This window comes from Entelurus aequoreus, linkage group LG14 (genome assembly GCF_033978785.1).
Source record: "Entelurus aequoreus isolate RoL-2023_Sb linkage group LG14, RoL_Eaeq_v1.1, whole genome shotgun sequence".
Taxonomy (NCBI): Eukaryota; Metazoa; Chordata; class Actinopteri; order Syngnathiformes; family Syngnathidae; genus Entelurus; species Entelurus aequoreus.
Window position 1 is genome coordinate 19,670,941 of NC_084744.1, and position 19,872 is coordinate 19,690,812.

Below are 19,872 nucleotides of genomic sequence, written 5' to 3' on the forward strand. Positions count from 1 at the left end.
GAAAAGGCAATGAAGCATAGGGATGGCTATGCAAAACGAAAGTAAAACTGAACTGGAAAAAAATGAAACAGAAACAGAATGCTGGACGACAGCAAAGACTTACAGCGTGTAGAGCAGACGGCGTCCACAAAGTACATCCGTACATGACATGACAATCAACAATGTCCCCACAAAGAAGGAAAGCGTCCGCACAACTGAAGTAGTCTTGTTTGCCAATAGAAAGCAGGTCAGGGAATAGCGCTCAAAGAAAGGCATGAAGCTGCTACAGGAAACCACCAACAAAACAGGAAGGGCCACCAAAATAACAGCGCAAGACAGGAACTAAAGCACTACACATAGTGTTAGACAAGCCTCCTCTCTTCCTGTTTTTAAATCTCTCTTAAAAACATACTTTTATTCCATGGCTTTTAACACTGAGTGATATCCATCCTGCAATGGCGCCCCGTAATACACCTGCTGTGAACCTGTTTTTATGTTTTTATGTTTTTATATTTTATTTATTTATTTTTTATCGTGTTCTGTTTGTGTTGTGTTGTGTTTGCTCGGTTCTCGTATTATTTTTAACCTGCCCATTGTACAGCACTTTGGCTACCCCTGTGGTAAATTTTAAATGTGCTTTATAAATAAAGTTGATTTGATTTGATTTGATTTGACATAGGAAAACAACAACAAACTCAAAATAAGGCACGACAACCTGATGGAGTTTAATTTTTTTAACGTTTTCTGCTGGTGGTGTGCCTCCGTATTTTCTTTATTAAAAAAATGTACCTTGGCTCAAAAAAGGTTGAAAAACACTGGCATAGATGATGTTTTACAGATCATCTTCAAGCCGCTTTCTGACAGTCGCTTCCGGATGTGCCGTTTTGTGGGCGGTCTTATTTACGTGGCTCACCTTCGGCAGCGTCTTCTCCCCGTCATCTTTGTTGTAGCGGTGTAGCGTTCAAGGACGGGAGTGGAAGAAGTGTCAAAAGACGGAGCTAACTGTTTTAATGATATTCAGACTTTACTTAAATCAATAACGCAGCAGCATCTCCTCATCCGGAAACAACAACACCGGAAATGTGTCCCGTGAAAAAACGTCCGACCGGAACTCTAATAACTAAAGTTCTCTGGGTGAATAATGTAAACTCACTACACCGGTATGTTTTAGCGATTTCATGGCGAGTTTACTGACAGATATAAGAAATAACTTTACACTACTTTATATTAGAAATGGCAACAGCGGAGGATGAATGTCACATAAGAAGATAGAGAAAAAAAGATGCGCACAATTTTTCAGGATTTATGCAGATTCCTAATACAGATCAGCAGGTACCAGAAGGTGAGAAAAGTTGCTTTTGCATAATATTGCGAAACAAAATGCCAGATAATATTTCTTACCTTATACACACACCATAATAATACTCCTATGTTTAATGCGCCGACAATCCATCAAGCAGTGCGGTAGCTTACCAAAGTCGTAGTAAAACATTTTGATAGATTTTTGAGCCCCGTGTGTAATGTTCTACATTTTCAATGGAACATATAAAATGTTGGTGTTATTTACTTGTGACATATTGAAATCATAGTGCTGTCTACACTTGTCTCTTATGTTTGACTGCCATCTACTGGTCACACTTATCATTATACCATGTACCAAATAAAATAGCTTCGAGGTGAGTAAGCTCAACCAAACTTATTCCTTACATTAAGCGCACTGGGTTATAAGTTTTGAGAAAAAAAAAGATTTTAAGTGCGCCTCATAGTCCGGAAAATACGGTATTCATGTCTGAAGGTGCCACACATTAAAACAATACGCAAAATAATTGACTTAAACAAATATTTAGCTTAATACAGACAGACTCAGATCTTTTGTCTATATCATGCTCTTAAACTGAGGAAATAATCAATAAAAACTGGAGAATTACTGTAGAATTGTTTACCATTGTAATTGGGAGGTAAATAACTTTTAATTATCCTAAATAAATAAACAAACAAAAAATTAAAAAGCGCAGTTGGATGAATGAGGACGGTGATGGAAAAGACGCAGACTTTAAAAAAAAAACTTCGGCCTCTTGCGGTTATTGATCATGCAAATTAAAACCTTGATCCCGATTCGATGTCGATTAATCATGAAGCTGTGATGTAAAATGATGTGTTTTGTGTTAATATGCTTGGGTGGCTCAAAAAGATTATCGGTAATTGGATTTACATTACATTACAATGTTGTTTTAAAATGGCTACATAGAAAGAGAACAATATGTTTCTTCGAATAATGTCACGGTGCCGTATGGTTGCTGTTGCGTGACCCCAGGATGCAGAGACAGGGTGACGACGTGCAGGTAAAATGCTCATTTAATTGTCTTAGCAGTAGCAACAGCAGGCAAAACAAAAGGCATGCAAATACTGGTGCGCCACACAAAGCAATGCAAAAAATAGCAATAGCAAGAGAAGAAATGCAAAACAGACAGAGGCATTTATAGCACGCAGCTGGTGATCAACAACCGATACGGGCACTAATCACCAAACAGAGGCAGGTGTGTCAATCAGCTCTCTACACCGGCTGTGTAGAAGGGCACAGGAAGTGTAAAAACAGGGAGGAAAGAGAACTGATGCTGAAACTAACACAAAACACAGGGGAATAATATATAAAGCCAGACCTGTCATGACAGTTTATGACAAATACAGTAATCAACATTCTGAGAGAGTTAAATTAGATTCCGGGGTTCCTCAGGGCTCCATGTTGTACCTCTTTTATTTCTAATAGTGTTGTCCCGATACCAATATTTTGGTACCGGTACCAAAATTATTTTGATACTTTTAGGTCCTTTTCTAAATAAAGGGCACCACAAAAAATTTCATTATTGGCTTTATTTGAACAAAAAATCTTAGGGTACATTAAACATGTGTTTCTTATTGCAAGTTTGTCCTTAAATAAAATAGTGAACATACAAGACAACTTGTCTTTTAGTAGAAAGTAAACAAACAAAGGCTCCTAATTAGTCTGCTGACATATGCAGTAACATATTGTGTCATTTATCATTCTATTATTTTGTCAACATTATTAAGGACAAGTGGTAGAAAATGAATTATTAATCTACTTGTTCATTTACTGTTAATATCTGTTTACTTTCTCTCTTAACATGTTCTATCTACACTTCTGTTAAAATGTAATAATCACTTAGTATTTTGTTGTACTTTTCAGAGGAGGTTTAGTACCGAAAATGATTCATTAGTATCGCGGTACTATACTAATACCGGTATACGTACAACCCTAATTTCTAATTCACTGTATATCAATGATTAGAAAAATGTTTTAAAGAACGTGCTGCCACTTTTGTTTTCAGACAATTCGTGTTTTTCCAATATTACATTGTAATCTTGATTGCTTGACGAGAGAAGCAAATAAAGAACTGTCTGATACATCAAAATGGCTCGAAATTAACAAATTGTTGCCTAATATTAAAATAAATAACTTAATGGTTTTCAGTACGAAAAAAAAAAGGTATAATAAAGAAGGGGTGCAATTAGTAATAGATGGCATCAAAATTAGATTGGTACCTCAAACCAAATTTTTAGGAATTACTGTTTATGAAAAATGTACCTGGAAATATATATACATACAAAATGTGAAACTAACACACAAAGCAAACCACAGGCTGAAAAGGAGAGGAGAGGCCATGCGAACCGATGAGCTAGTTTGCATGTAAAGTAGTGAAACAACAAAAGAACAAATGCTCTGTACACTTTACAGGAATCTAACTGGAACCGCAATACAGCAGCTAATTACCAGCTGAGAAGCCACAATTAGTAAATAGGTTAATAAATCAGGAGACAGAATAACATCCACACAGTGCGACAACACTGTGTGAGCCATAGATAATAATGGGTAGATATACGACACACCTCTTTGACTGCGTACTTACGGGGGGGAAAGGCACAAGGGGCAAAAAGTCTGGACATTCTGTTGTTTTAGAAGGCCTGAACACTAAAAGAACAAGAATGCCTGCACACTAAATAGGCAGGTCTTGGTAATTGGGATTTGTTATATGTTGTATATATTATATACAAATATAACATAATATAATTACGGCTGCAACAACTAATCGATTAATATCGATTATAAAGATAGTTGGCGATTAATTTAGTCATCGATTCGTTGGATCTATGCTATGCGCATGCGCAGAGGCAGTTTAATTTTTTTTATTTATTTTTTTTTATTTTTTTAATGAACCTTTATTTATAAAATGCAACATGTACAAACAGCTGAGAAACAATAATCAAAATAAGTATGGTGCCATTTTTTTTTTTTTTTCAATAAAATACTGGAAATGATAGAAATTTAGTTTGTTTCTTTTATCCGATTATTAATCGATTAATCGAAGTAATAATCAACAGATTAATCGATTATCAAATTAATCGTTAGTTGCAGCCCTAAATATAATAATGTAATTTATCAGTATATATTATATACCGTATATATAATATGTAAATATTACATATATGTTATGTTGTCACTACTGTACATTTTTAGTCTACTTTATACCTGCATTATCCTTTCCAGCCTTACACTTTCCAACCTTTGTAACATAGCTACTGTGTGGAACAATTTCCCTTGTGGATCATTGAAGTTTGTCTAAGTCTAAGTCCATGTGCACCAGCTGTTTGATTATAACGTGCATCTGAGTTATATTTTGGATTTACAAATTTGGAGGGGTTAAAATCGCCCTGTACAATCGTAAATGCTGATCAGTAGCATGTATATGACATAACCAATGTAAATTAGACTTACTTTCCAGCGCCTTTTATCAGGGCGTTGTTGGCAGTCCATTTTGAATTTGCCCGTTTGCCAACCAAATGCTTGAATCGGTGCCAGGTAGTGTTGTCCCGATACCAATATTTTGGTACCAGTACCAAAATTATTTCGATACTTTTCGGTAGTTTTCGGTACTTTTCTAAATAAAGGGTACCACAAAAAAGGACTTTATTTTAACAAAAAATCTTAGGGTACATTAAACATATGTTTCTTATTGCAAGTGTGTCCTTAAATAAAATAGTGAACATACAAGACAACTTGTCTTTTAGTAGTAAGTAAGCAAACAAAGGCTCCTAATTTAGCTGCTGACATATGCAGTAACATATTGTGTCATTTATCATTCTATTATTTTGTCAACATTATTAAGGACAAGTGGTAGAAAATGAATGATTAATCAACTTGTTCATTTACTGTTAATATCTGCTTACTTTCTCTTTTAACATGTTCTATCTACACTTCTGTTAAAATGTAATAATCACATATTCTTCTGTTGTTTGACACTTTACATTAGTTTTGGATCATACCACCAATTTGGGTATCAATCCGATACCAAGTCATTACAGGATCATACATTGGTCATATTCAAAGTCCTCATGTGTCCAGGGACATAATTCCTGAGTTTATAAACATAATATATATTTTTAAAAAACGAAAGAAGATGTTGTGATGCCAAAAAATATCGTCGTAATTATAGTAGTATCGACTAGATACGCTACTGTACTTGGTATCCTTACAGTGGATGTTAGGTGTAGATCCACCAATGGCGTTTGTTTACATTTTGACGCCGATGAGCTACGGTGTGTAGTGAAGCATGTTTAGCTATTCCTCGTCCTGCAGGGATAATACTTGTAAGAAACGTACTTTATTTGTTGCCATGGAGGCGAGGATTAGTGATTTAGAAGTAGCTAAAACACTGCCGACCGGGGCTGGAATTTAGCTGCTAGCTAGCTAGCCATGTCTGAAAGCACCTCTTCCGGTGGACGTTTCAGTGTTATAACTTCACCTTTATCATTAGTTTTTAAGCCAAAATGCGTCCGTTCTCCCTTTTCTGTCTACACACTGTGTCTGCTTGTAAGTACTCCATATGTGTGCGCTGCCGAACATGTTCCTCTGCTCATAAACCAGCAATGTCACAACGTGACGACGACAGAGGGCGGGGGGTTTGGGGGACCAGTACTTTTCAGAGACGGTATAGTACCGAATATGATTCATTAGTATCGCGGTACTATACTAATACTGGTATACCGTACAACACTTGTGCCAAGTGTACAACGGTATTTGATGTCACGTGCAACCAAGCTATCGAAAATCGGTACCGTCTGATTCTACGTGAATGGGTACGCACTAATACCGCCGTAAATCTGTCCATGTGTATAAATGTCCCAAATTCTGCACCCATCCCTCGGAGAGAGTACGTCACACTTGTTTTTGAACACTCTTTGATTGAAGGCTGTGTACAGATAATGACATGTATGAATTTTTTTTAATCAAGAACTTAATATAGGGCTGAATGCAACCTGCAAAGGAACACGTTAATATCATCGTAATGAAACAACCTTATTAATATACAACATTCTCACTACCGTATTTTTCGGAGTATAAGTCGCTCTGGAGTATAAGTCGCGCCGGCCGAAAATGCACAATAAAGAAGGAAAAAAACATATATAAGTCGCACTGGAGTATAAGTCACATTTTTTGGGGAAATTTATTTGATAAAACCCAACACCAAGAATAGACATTTGAAAGGCAATTTAAAATAAATAAAGAATAGTGAACAACAGGCTGAATAAGTGTACGTTATATGACGCATAAATAACCAACTGAGAACGTGCCTGGTATGTTAACGTAACAGCGCTTTGAGTATCTAATAATAGAAAAATCTAATCCATTATTATTATTATTATTATTATTATTATTATTATTATTATTATTATTATTATTATTATATTATGGTAAGAGTCATTCAAATAACTATAACATATAGAACATGCTATACGTTTACCAAACAATCCGTCACTCCTAATTGCTAAATCCCATGAAATCTTATACGTCTAGTCTCTTACGTGTATGAGCTAAATAATATTATTAGATTTTTTACGGTAATGTGTTAATAATTTCACACCCTCATAAGTTGCACCCTTGGCCAAACTATGAAAAAAACTGCGACTTATTGTCCGAAAAATACGGTACTTGAAAATGACATGTTCCCAATTGAGTAATCTTAGTGATTATCAGTGCAACTGAACACACTGCTGTCAATATTGATATTTTTTTCGTTCAAACGATGATAACAAGAAGACAACAAATCGTATCGAATAACAGTAAGCCAGTCATGTCACCATGCACAATGTCTGTCATCCAGGAATGTATACTTCCTCGCCTCTCCCTTATTCATTCCTGGAAGCACATGAATAAATAAGCATTATTTTGATATGCTGCTGTCAGTGTACGGTGGATGTCACAAGGGAGGAAGTGAAGATTTTTTCCTGCATCACTGGGCTTCGCTGCCACTCTCCCCCTTAATTTCATCAGCACACAAAGCAGATTTCATACTGAAGTTTCAGCTCGGCAAGGAAAAGTTTGCGTCTCCTACAGACTTCTATACATTCGTCGCTAAATGTGGGCCGTTAATTGAATTACAGTGTTTGAATTAGTGTGGCTGTCGGATTTGAACACGGGCAGAAATAGCCAATTCCCTTCTAGGAGATAGCATACTGTAAGTGTAAAAATATGCATTATTCATTAACATTCTACATTTCTGTGCCGTTGGTTTCTCTCTCAAGCAGCAGAAGGGCTACGATGAGTATCGGTCTTGAAACTGAGCCAGAACACACCATTAGCTCATGGAGACGCTCCACAGTATGTATTTCACACCTGGCCTTGGAAGTCCACCTACACACAGTTGTCACCTTCTTCTCTTGAAGGAAAGTCTGTAAGGAATCTTCATATCGCTGGATGTGTGGTTGAGATGTGCCGTGAGATACAGTCTGGTGTGCCGTGGGAGACTATCTAATTTCACCTATTTGGGTTAAAAATATTTTTTGCAAACCAGTAAATATAGTCTGCTAATTACGTGTTGTTTTTGAGTGTCGGTGCTGTCTAGAGCGCGGCAGAGTAACCGTGTAATACTCTTCCATATCAGTAGGTGGCACCCGGTAGCTAATTGCTTTGCAAATGTCGGAAGCAGCGGGAGGCAGTGTGCAGGTAAAAAGGTGTCTAATGCTTCAACCAAAAATAAACAAAAGGCGAGTAGTGCAAAGAAAAGGCATTGAAGCTTAGGGAAGGCTATGCAGAACGAAACTAAAACTGAACTGGCTACAAAGTAAACAAAAACAGAATGCTGGACGACAGCAAAGACTTACTGTGGAGCAAAGACGGCGTCCACAATGTACATCCGAACATGACATGACAATCAACGATGTCCCCACAAAGAAGGATAAAAACAACTGAAGTATTATTGATTGCTAAAACAAAGTAAATGCGGGAAATATCGCTCAAAGGAAGACATGAAACTGCTACAGGAAAATACCAAAAAAAGAAAAAAAGCCACCAAAAACGGAGCGCAAGACAAGAACTAAAACACTACACACAGGAAAACAGCAAACAACTCAAAATAAGTCAGGGCGTGATGTGACAGGTCGTGACAGTACACCTACTTTGAGAGAAGAGCTATATTGATGCATGGTTGGTATGGTTTAAAGCAGTGGTTCTTAACCTGGATTCAATCGAACCCTAGGGGTTCGGTGAGTCGGGCTCAGGGGTTCGGCGGAGGTCAAGACACACCCGACTCATCGTGTAAATAAAAACTTCTCCCTATCGGCGTATTACGGATACGGCAACAGCAGAAGTCACACTGATTTGCAGGTGTGTAATTTGTTGTGAGTTTATGCACTGTGTTGGTTTTGTTATTTGAACAAGGTGATGTTCATGCACGGTTCATTTTGTGCACCAGTTAAAAAAACATGGTAACACTTAAGTATCGGGACCATATTCACCATTAATTAGTTGCTTATTAACATGCAAATTAGTAACATATTGGCTCTTAACTAGTCATTATTAAGTACTTATTAATGCCTTATTCGGCATGGTCTTATTATAACCCTAACCCTTTAACCCTGGCCCTAGCCCTCTAACCCTAACCCTAACCCTCAACAAATAACTCTAAATTAAGTCTTTGTTACTTAGAATATGTTCCCCATACTAAAGTATTGCCAAAAACATATAACTTTGTCTTGAATTTGAAAAAAAATATATATATATTTTTCACTAAAGAAGGGTTCGGTGAATGCGCATATGAAACTGGTGGGGTTTGGTACCTCCAACAAGGTTAAGAACCACTGGTTTAAAGTCATATCCAACAATTGCGCCAACGACTTTTTACTGTCAACTGAGTTTCGTTTTTTAATGATTTCTGCTGGTGGTGTGCCTCCGGATTTTTTCAACGCAAAAAATGTGCCTTGGCTCAAAAAAGGTTGAAAAACACTGACTTACAGTATGTCTTCTTAAGGGACAATAATAGTACATCTTGAATTTCATGTTTCCCTCAATGAACCGCAGCAACACTAATGCAGCCCCAGACCATGATGCTACCATGACACATTATCTTGGTATCTACTTTGTAGGGATGGGTATCATTTACATTTGAACCAGTATGTACTTTTTGAAATGGTGCCGGTGCCTAAAGTACCTAACCTGACTCTCGCCAGATCCTTGTAGTACGGAACTACAACCAAAACCATTCTTCTTCGAAGTCAGTCATTTTTAGGTCCAGAACTATGAAATAAGTGCCAATGATGTCAGCATTAAAAGGGCCCTATAAACAGTGCACCAGTACTTAAAATATGGAAAAAACACAGTTGTGGTCAAAAGTTGACATACACTTGTAAAGAACATAATGTCATGAACTGTCTTGCGTTTTATAATCATTTCTACAACTGTTGTTTTTTGTGATAGAGTGATTGGAGCACATACTTGTTGGTGAAAAACATTCATGAAGTTTGGTTATTTTATGAATTTATTATGGGTCTACTGAAAATGTGACCAAATTTGCTGGGTCAAAAGTATACATACAGCAATGTTAATATTGGGTTACATGTCCCTTGGCAAGTTTCACTGCAATAAGGCGCTTTTGGTAGCCATCCACAAGCTTCTGGTTGAATTTTTGACCACTCCTTTTGACAAAATTGGTGCAAATCTGCTGGGTCAAAAGTATACATACAACAATGTTAATATTTGGTTTCATGTCCCTTGGCAAGTTTCACTGCAATAAGGTGCTTTTGGTAGCCATCCACAAGCTTTCTGGCAAGCTTCTAGTTGAATTTTTGACCACTCCTCTTGACAAAATTGGTGCAGTTCAGCTAAATTTGTTGGTTTTCCGAAATTTACTTTTTTCTTTAGCATTGCCCACACGTTTAAGTCAGGACTTTGGGAAGGCCATTCCAAAACCTTAATTCTAGCTGATTTAGCCATTCCTTTACCACTTTTGACGTGTGTTTGGGATCATTGTCCTGTTGGAACACCCAACTGCGCCCAAAACCCAACCTCCGGATGATGATTTTAGGTTGTCCTGAAGAATTTGGAGGTAATCCTCCTTTTTCATTGTCCCATTTACTCTCTGTAAAGCACCAGTTCCATTGGCAGCACAACAGGCCCAGAGCATAATACTACCTCCACCATGCTTGACGGTAGGCATGGTAGTTCTGGGATTAAAGGCCTCACCTTTTCTCCTCCAAACATATTGCTGGGTATTGTGGCCAAACAGCTCAATTTTTGTTTCATCTGACATTACATGGACAAAGATAAGACCTTCTGGTGGAAAGTTCTGTGGTCAGATAAAACAAAAATTGAACTCAAGACAGCCATTACATTATGTTCTTTACAAGTGTATGTCAACTTTTGATCACAACTGTATATATTTTGTTTAAAAACAATGTCATAACAAAAGAATAAATTCAATCTTATGAAATAAAATCAACAACAAATTGTCATAATTTTTGCAGAAACCTATATTGCAAACTCTAGGTCCAGATCAAGGGATGTTGTTGTGGTGTGTGAAGCCCTTTTAGGCACTTGTGATTAAGAGCTACAGTACATAAATAAATTGTGAATGATTTGAAATAAATTGTGAAAACCGGCAGTAGCACAGATCACGAAAACATTTTTAATAAAACGACTTGCCCGTGTTTTAATATTGATGTTCCGGGGTTTGTGACTGCACCTTGCTCGTCGTGACCGCGATTGGTGCATTTGAGAAATAGTTTTGCTTTTGTGGTGAGTGCTGCAACGGAATGTGTGTGTGGTGTTGGAATTCAGCACTGCTGTTTCATCAATTTATATGAATATCCTTTCTTCTCTGTGGACGCTTCCGCACCAGATCCTCAGAGACCTTTGACTAGTTCGTCAATGTCTCATCCACCACCCCTCCTTAAAGTTGTGTACATCAAAAAGTAATTTTACAGTGTGTGAAGGGTGCAACATGTTTTCCAACATGAATAATGAAACACTTTGCATTTAAATATACAGTTGCAATCAAAAGTTTACATACACTAGTAAAGAACATAATGTCATGGCTGTCTTGAGTTTCCAATATTTTCTACAACTCGTTATTTTTTTGTGATAGAGTGATTGGAGCACATACTTGTTGGTCACAAAAAACATTCATAACAGATTGGTTATGTTATGATACTGCACCAATTTTTCAAAGTGTGGGTCCAAAAGTATACATACCAGAAAGTCTTGTGGTAATGCTACCAAAAGCACCTTGATTGCACAAGTTTCACTGCAATAAGGTGCTTTTGGTAGCCATCCACAAGCTTCTGGTTGAATTTTGGACCACTCCTCTTGACAAAATTGGTGCAGTTCAACTAAATTTGTTCATGAATGTTTTTTGTGACCAACAAGTATGTGCTCCAATCACTCTATCACAAAAAAATAAGAGTTGTAGAAATTATTGGAAACTCAAGACAGCCATGACATTATGTTCTTTACAAGTGTATGTAAACTTTTGATCGCGACTGTATTGGATGTAGTTCTCTCAAGCATAAAGCAATGGACTACAAACAATATGAACTTCTATCTTCAAGTGTGATATGCACTGTACAAGAAACGTATATGACTTGTTTTAGCTTACAGATGTGATGTAGAAACTACAGACTTACATGCACTGTAAACACTAAACATTTTGCTTTCCAAAAATACTGTAGGCTCTATGGGGGGGGGGGGGGGGGGGTGCTTGTTTGTGTATAAAAACTATGGGTGGACAATAAATATCAGAAAGATATTTACGATAAATCAGAAAACATAAAAAAATAGCTCTAATGACAAGAAAAATGCTCAAATACTGTGCTGTAGGTGGGTTATGGTGAGCAAATCAAGTGCTCCTTTTCCTTTCCTGTGCTGTAAACTTGCCCTGAGCTCACTGTAAACAAACATGGCGCTTATTGTGTGAGACTTCTTTATTGTTTCTGAGGCAGTGGCGATCCAGGGAAGCCCAACTTCCCCTAAAATAAGTGGTTAAATATGTACTTTTGTGTCTACATTTCTTGCACTAATTATTCGCTATAATGCGTTAAACTTTTATCCAGAATTAGCTACGCGACTTTCTTCTCATTGGTTGTGGTAGCATCACAGTGCGTTAAAACGTTTTGAAGCTGAGCGTCCATTGATTTCGACGGGGGAGCATAGAGTGGGTTGTTCCACTGCAGCCAAACAAGACAGTCATTGGATACATTCTCAACTTTGTGTATGGAACGTGGACCTGGCCTTGCGTGGCCTAAATGCTGGGTTTCCGCATGATGATTGGATAATCTGTATGAGGCTGAATCTCTTTTTGATTGATAGCAAAATGAGCGAATCTGCAATTTGGAAATTTAAACCAGTGCCAGATAATTTTTCAAGTTTCATTCCGTTGCTCTGAGTTGATATGAAAAATTTTGCAATCCTTTAAGTCACATTTTCTTTGTAAAAATGTTACATCTTCAAATCTTTTATCTGTTACTGGAGACTGTACTCGTGTTTAGAAAGTAGCTGAAAATAAGCTTCACCTCCATTAAAGACCAGCAGTGCTATTCCATGTATTCTTGAAATGTTCTGCAAGCATTCTGTAAGGAGTAAAAAAAAAACCCACTGGGCTCCATTCAGCAACCGTTCTTAAGAACAAATTTTGTTCTTAGGCCTACTTACGAAGTTTTTAAGGAGATTTTTGTATTCACCAATGTTTTCTTAGCTAAGATGTGTTCGTATGTAAGAACAACATCTTAAGGGTGCTTACATATGCATATTGGGGAAATAAGGGCGCGTTTATATGCAATCATGATAGACACGCACGCGTTAAACATTTGGCATTTAGCAACTTAAGAATAGCAGGTGGGAACAATTTGGCCGTTTAAGAACACATCATGAATTTGAATGGACTCCTCTTAGGAAATCACTTAGGAAGAAAGATAAGTGGAAACATTAGGAACTTATTGCTGAATGGGGCCCACTGAGTCCAACACAGCAAACCTTATCAGCCACATAAAACGGCAGCATCACTAAGACCAGACCCCTGTGCTGCTAAAGAAACTACACTCAAGCCGGCCACGAAGAAAGGTGTACACAAACTACAATTAAATCTAAAATTTAAAACAATTTGTTTAATGATATCTGTCTTGAGAAGCAGAAAGTTACTGTTATTGGTATATAGTGCATCCCTATCAGAAACAAAGTTTAAGAAAAGCTTTCTTTTCTTTCCTTCTTGGAATTAAAATGGTATTATTTAATTCATGTTGGCGCTGTTATTAAACCCCAAAGTTTACCTTGGATGGAATTTTCTCACACATCTCCAATTCCTCTACAAAACATCCAATGTAACGAATCTCCACAAAACACGTCTGTTAAATTACAGCAAGTTTGGTTAAAATACATGACCACCATCAAACTAAACATCTTTCAAGGGATGCATGCGGGACAACTAATTGGCCATAGGACATTTATTGTTTTTCGAATGGAATAATATTTTTAGGAATATATCTGTTTTACATGTATGCTAACAAGCTTCCGAAGCATTTTGAGCACAACCCATGGAGAGCGCCACAAGTGTATTACATGTTATACAGTCTTTATATTGTATCTCATTAGACCCAATTAAGGGCAAAGTTAGTAGGGATGTGACTCTTTGGCCACCTAACGATTCGATCCAATTATGATTCCTGAAGTGACGATTCAATTTAGAATTGAATCTCGACTCAACACGATTCTCGATTCAAACCGATTCTAGCAATGTATTATTTAATATAATGATAATTTTTTTTTTTTTTTCCAAACAAAAACTTGAAAGTGCACCTTTTTGCTCATTTTTGCCACTTGCCACCACCCTTGCCACATAGCAAGGGTGGTGAGCATCTGGCCCACCCCTAGGCACATATAGGACGGAAAGTTAGAAAAGCTCCGACCAGTTGCATGGAGATGGCCTGAAAACACATTGTTTTTAAAGGGGAAAAAAACATATACAGTACGGACCAAAAGTTTGGACTCACCTTCTCATTTAAATACCCTTTCTTTATTTTCATGACTATTTACATTGTAGGTTGTAGCTGAAAGCATCACAACTATGACAGCTGTGAAGAGAAAACTCTTTCAGGTGACTACCTCTTGAAGCTCATCAAGAGAATGCCAAGAGTGTGCAAAACGGTAATCAGAGCAAAGGGTGGCTATTTTGAAGAAACCAGCGCCCCCCGCAACCCCGAAGGGAATAAGCTGTAGAAAATGGATGGATGGATGGATGGATGGATAGAATATAAAACACGTTTTTAGCTATTTCACTTTTTTTTGTTAAATACATAACTCCACATAAGTTCCTTCTGGTTGCATTAAGATGGCCTAAAAACTTATTAAAAAAAAAAAAAAAGATTTCTACTAAAAATAACAAATATTGTAAATAAAGCATTTTACTTTTTTTTTAATCGATTTTGGAAAATTATGTATTGATTCAGAATCGGGACGAATAAGAATTGCGATTCGAATGTGAATCGATTTTTTTGTGCACCCCTAGTTTTTTTGTAATGCAATAACATTGACAGGTTCCTTCTGGTTGCATTAAGATGGCCTAAAAACGTCTTTTTTTAAAATAGATTTTTATTTTTATTTTAAAAATGAATAAATTATAAATTTTCCTCTTTTTTTTTTTCGATTTTTGAAAATTATGAATTGATTCAGAATCGGGACGAATAAGAATTGCGATTTGAATGTGAATCAAGTTTTTTGTGCACCCTTAGTATTTTTGTAGTGCAATAACATTGATAAGTTCCTTCTGCTTGCATTAAGATGGCCTAATATTTAAAAAAAAAAAAAAGATTTCTATGTAAAAAAAAATAATATATATATATATATATATATATATATATATATATATATATATATATATATATATATATATATATATATATATATATATATATATATATATATATATATACCTATCAATAAAACATTTACATTTTCATTTTTCATACATTTTTGAAAATGATGTATTGATTCAGAATCGGGATAAATAAGAATTGCGATTTGAATGTGAATCAATTTTTTAGTGCACCCCTACCAGTTAGTCATATAATTATTGTATTTTTTTTTTTTTTTTTTTTTCAGAATTCTTCCTGGAGCTTCTGGACAACACAGAGAGGTCCTTAAACGAGATGTTTGTAAGGACTTACGGCAAGCCTTACATGCAGAATGCAGAGGTTTTCGAGAACCTTTTCGCCGAGCTGAAACGCTACTACACGGGAGGGAACGTCAACCTGGAGGAAATGCTCAATGACTTTTGGTCTCGCCTGCTGGAGCGCATGTTCACCTTGCTCAATTCCCAGTACGTCATCACCGAGGACTACCTGGAGTGTATCAGCAAGTACACTGACCAGCTCAAGCCCTTTGGAGATGTACCCCGTAAGCTGAAGGCTCAGGTCACAAGGGCGTTCATCGCTGCCCGCACTTTTGTCCAAGGACTCTCTGTTGGCCGGGAGGTGGCTCAGAGAGTATCTAAGGTAACACACGCACACTTAAGATTCTGGTCCTTCAGTTCTTAACAAGCCGAAGGTGATTTTTGCTGCTTTCTCAGTTTTTTTTCTTCTTCATGACAAGTTCCTACTCTGACTCGATTCATGGAAGCCTGTAAATACACTATATTGCCAAAAGTATTTGGCCACCTGCCTTGACTCACATATGAACTTGAAGTGCCATCCCATTCCTAACCCATAGGGTTCAATATGATGTCGGTCCACCTTTTGTAGCTATTACAGCTTCAATTCTTCTGGGAAGGCTGTGCACAAGGTTGCGGAGTGTGTTTATAGGAATTTTCCACCATTCTTCCAAAAGCGCATTGGTGAGGTCACACACTGATGTTGGTCGAGAAGGTCTGGCTCTTAGTCTCCCTTCTAATTAATCTCAAAGGTGTTCTATCGGGTTCAGGTCAGGACTCCGTGCAGGCCAGTCAAATTCATCCGCACCAGACTCTGTCATACATGTATTTATTGTCCTTGCTTTGTGCACTGGTGCACAGTCATGTTGGAAGAGGAAGGGGCCCGCTCCAAACTGTTCCCACAAGGTTGGGAGCATGGAATTGTCCAAAATGTTCTGGTATCCTGGAGCATTCAAAGTTCCTTTCACTGGAACTAAGGGGCCAAACCCAACTCCTGAAAAACAACCCCACACCATAATTCCTCATCCACCAAATTTCACACTTGGCACAATGCAGTCTGAAATGTAGCGTTCTCCTGGCAACCTCCAAAACCCAGACTCGTCCATCAGATTGCCAGATGGAAAAGTGTGATTCATCACTCCAGAGAACGCTTCTCCACTGCTCTAGAGTCCATTGACGACATGCTTTACACCACTGCATCCGGCGCTTTGCATTGGACTTGGTGATGTATGGCTTAGATGCATCCGCTCGGCCATGGAAACCCATTCCATGAAGCTCTCTGCGTACTGTACGTGGGCTAATTGGAAGGTCACATGGAATTTGGAGCTCTGTAGCAACCCACTGTGCAGAAAGTCGGCGACCTCTTTGCACTATTCGCTTCAGCATCTGCTACCCCTCTCTGTCAGTTTACGTGGCCTACCACTTGGTTGCTGAGTTGCTGTTGTTCCCAAACTCTTCCATTTTCTTTTAATAAAGCCGACAGTTGGCTTTGGAAAATTTAAGAGCGAGGAAATTTCACGACTGGATTTGTTGCACAGGTGGCATCCTATGACAGTTCCACACTGGAAATCACTGAGCTCCTGAGAGCGGCCCATTCTTTCACAAATGTTTGTAGAAACAGTCTCCATGCCTAAGTGCTTGATTTTATACACCTGTGGCCGGGCCAAATGATTAGGACACCTGATTTTGATCATTTGGATGGGTGGCCAAATACTTTTGGCATATAGTGTAGCTTACAAAAATTTCTATACGACTAAGAAGATAATCTAAGAGATGGTCAATGCTTTCTTCCCCATACTATCTAGCAGCAATAATTAAGCTGTGCATACCCCTTTAATATTCTGTTTGATGTAAAGCTACTTTAATGCTGGTCTTGCTTATATACCATATCACCTCAGGACTGTTTGCGGTTCTCATCATATGCAGAGTAAGATTAAAGAAAAAGGGGCACCAGGCTAAATCACGGCTTCTTTTTCAATGTGTTCCAGTGCACGCTAATTGATGCTCGTTCAAATTTAAAATAAATTTGAACATGTAAACATAGGTTACCATATTTTCCGGACGATAAGGCTCACTTAAATGTTTTTTTTTTCCTCAAAACTCGACAGTGCGCCTTATAACCCGGTGCGCCTAATGTAAGGAATAAGTTTGGTTGAGCTTACCCACCTCGAAGCTTTTTGATTTGGTACATGTTGTAATGATATGTGTGACCAGTAGATGGCAGTCAAACATAAGAGAGAAGTGTAGGCTCCACTTTGATGGCAATATGACTCAAGTAAACACCAACATTTATATGTTCCATTGAAAATATAGAACATTACACACGGCGCTCAAAAATCTATCAAAATGTTTTAGTACGACTTTGGTAAGCTATGAAGCCACATCGCTTGATGTGCTTCAACATAGGAGTATTATTATGGTGTGTGTATAAGGTAAGGCATATTATCTAGCGATTTGTTTAGCAATATTATGCAAAAGCAACTTTTCTTGTCTTCTGGTACCTGCTGATCTGTATTTCTGTATTTGTAATAAAATTTAAAAAAAAATAAAAAAAATAAACATTGATATTTTCGATCTGCATAAATCCTGAAAAATTGCTCACGTCCGCCTTTGTAGTCCATGACGACACCGTAGTCGATAAGCTTCTTCTTTTTCTCTATCTTCTTGTTATGGGACATTCATCTTCCGCTGTTGCCATTTCTAATGTAAAGTAGTGTAAAGTTCTTACTTATATCTGTCAGTAAACTCGCCATGAAAGCGCTAAAACATACCGGTGTAGTGAGTTTATTTTTTTCACCCAAGGAACTTTAGTTATTTGAGAGTTCCGGTCGGACGTTTTTTCACGGGACACATTTCCTGTGTTGTTGTTTCCGAATGAGGAGATGTTTCTCCGTTATTAATTTAAGTAAAGTCTGAATGTCATTAAAACAGTTAGCTCAAACTTTTGACACTTCTTCCACTCCCGTCCTTGCACGCTACACCGCTACAACAAAGATGACGGGGAGAAGACGCTGCCGAAGGTGAGCCACGTAAATAAGACCGCCCACAAAACGACACATCCAGAAGCGACTGTCAGAAAGCGACTTGAAGATGATCTGTAAAACATCATCTATGCAACATTTTGACCAAAGAACCACCATTACATGTTATGTAGACCACAAGGAAGTGTTTTACATTTAGAATTTTTTTAATAATATGACTCCTTTAATGCGCCCTATATATCAAAAATAGACCATTCATTGGCTGTGGGCCAATGAATGAATATGGTACCTGAATACGGTACCTTCCAAAGGGTACCATGACGAGCTAAACTAAACTTTACTAATCGGTGGAAATGTGGTTTATATTTATTTCCATCAGGATATACATGATCAGGTGCTTGTGTCTTTTGATACACATGATACTATTCTGGGATACTAGAAACAAAATCTCATGCATAATTATTCATCTGATGTTATTGGACTACAGTATCATGTTGATAGTATCAGATTGTTAGTACTGAGACTTTGACTTCTTCTGAGTGCTAGTACATGTACTATGTATCAAATGTATTATACAACATCCAATCAATCAATCTTTCTTTATATGACTCAACAATGTATATTCTAATGTTGCATCTGATTGCAAATCACATAGAAAGTGTTTACCAACACACCAGAATAAATGTAGTTTCAAAAAGCAACGTCTAACATCAGCGGGTATAGCTGTTCTATAATTTATACACTGTGTCCTTTCTCAAAGAACATAGAGGATTCCCCCTTCGGGCAAGGGACGTGATGGTGGAATTAAGGGAGCCAGAACAGTGAGTGCTTTGTAAACTAAGAGCCAGATTTTGTTGCTTGAAACCGACAATAAGTCAGGGATAGTTTCAAAGTGTAGCTGCCTGTCTGGTTAGCACTCAAATGCAAATCATTAATCATAACAGTAACCGGAATATTGTTGAGCTAAGCTGAGAAAGAAATGCTGTAAATTAGGGAAAATTTTTTTTTTTTTTAATTATTTTTTATTGAACGTGAATGGACTGTTTCTTTTTGTGTCTTATGTGTGTTTTTGTTTAAGTCTAAAATGTAGAATCTTGAAGCAAAAATCTTTGTTTTCAGAGCTATAAAGCAACAGTATACTGAAGTGGACCGAGGATAGAGCCTTGAGGCACCCCACACAAATTTATGTCTGATGGAGTTAGATATCTTAGCTCATTACTATGGAGAAATGCATGTAAAACAATACAAATAAACAATACCAAAGGAAGTAGACGGGAAATGACCAGAAAACCTTGATTTGGATGGATAAAATTAATGACAAATTGGGAAAAATGGAATGTAATGAACTATTATAAATGTATTTCGATACTTTCCGATACTTTTTTAAATAAAGGGGACCACAAAAAATTGCATTATTGGTTTTATTT

The 19,872-nt window shown here is 37.4% G+C and overlaps 1 protein-coding gene across 2 annotated transcripts in view; it reads left to right on the plus strand.

Annotated features, from left to right (window-relative positions):
* The window catches only part of LOC133664495 (glypican-6-like), a 252,654-nt gene that overhangs the window by 72,444 nt on the left and 160,338 nt on the right, over nt 1-19,872 (plus strand). For both annotated transcript variants that reach the window (XM_062069162.1, XM_062069163.1), the window contains exon 3: nt 15,419-15,810. In XM_062069162.1, coding sequence (XP_061925146.1) covers nt 15,419-15,810 — 392 coding nt within the window. The remainder of the gene's footprint in view (nt 1-15,418; nt 15,811-19,872) is intronic.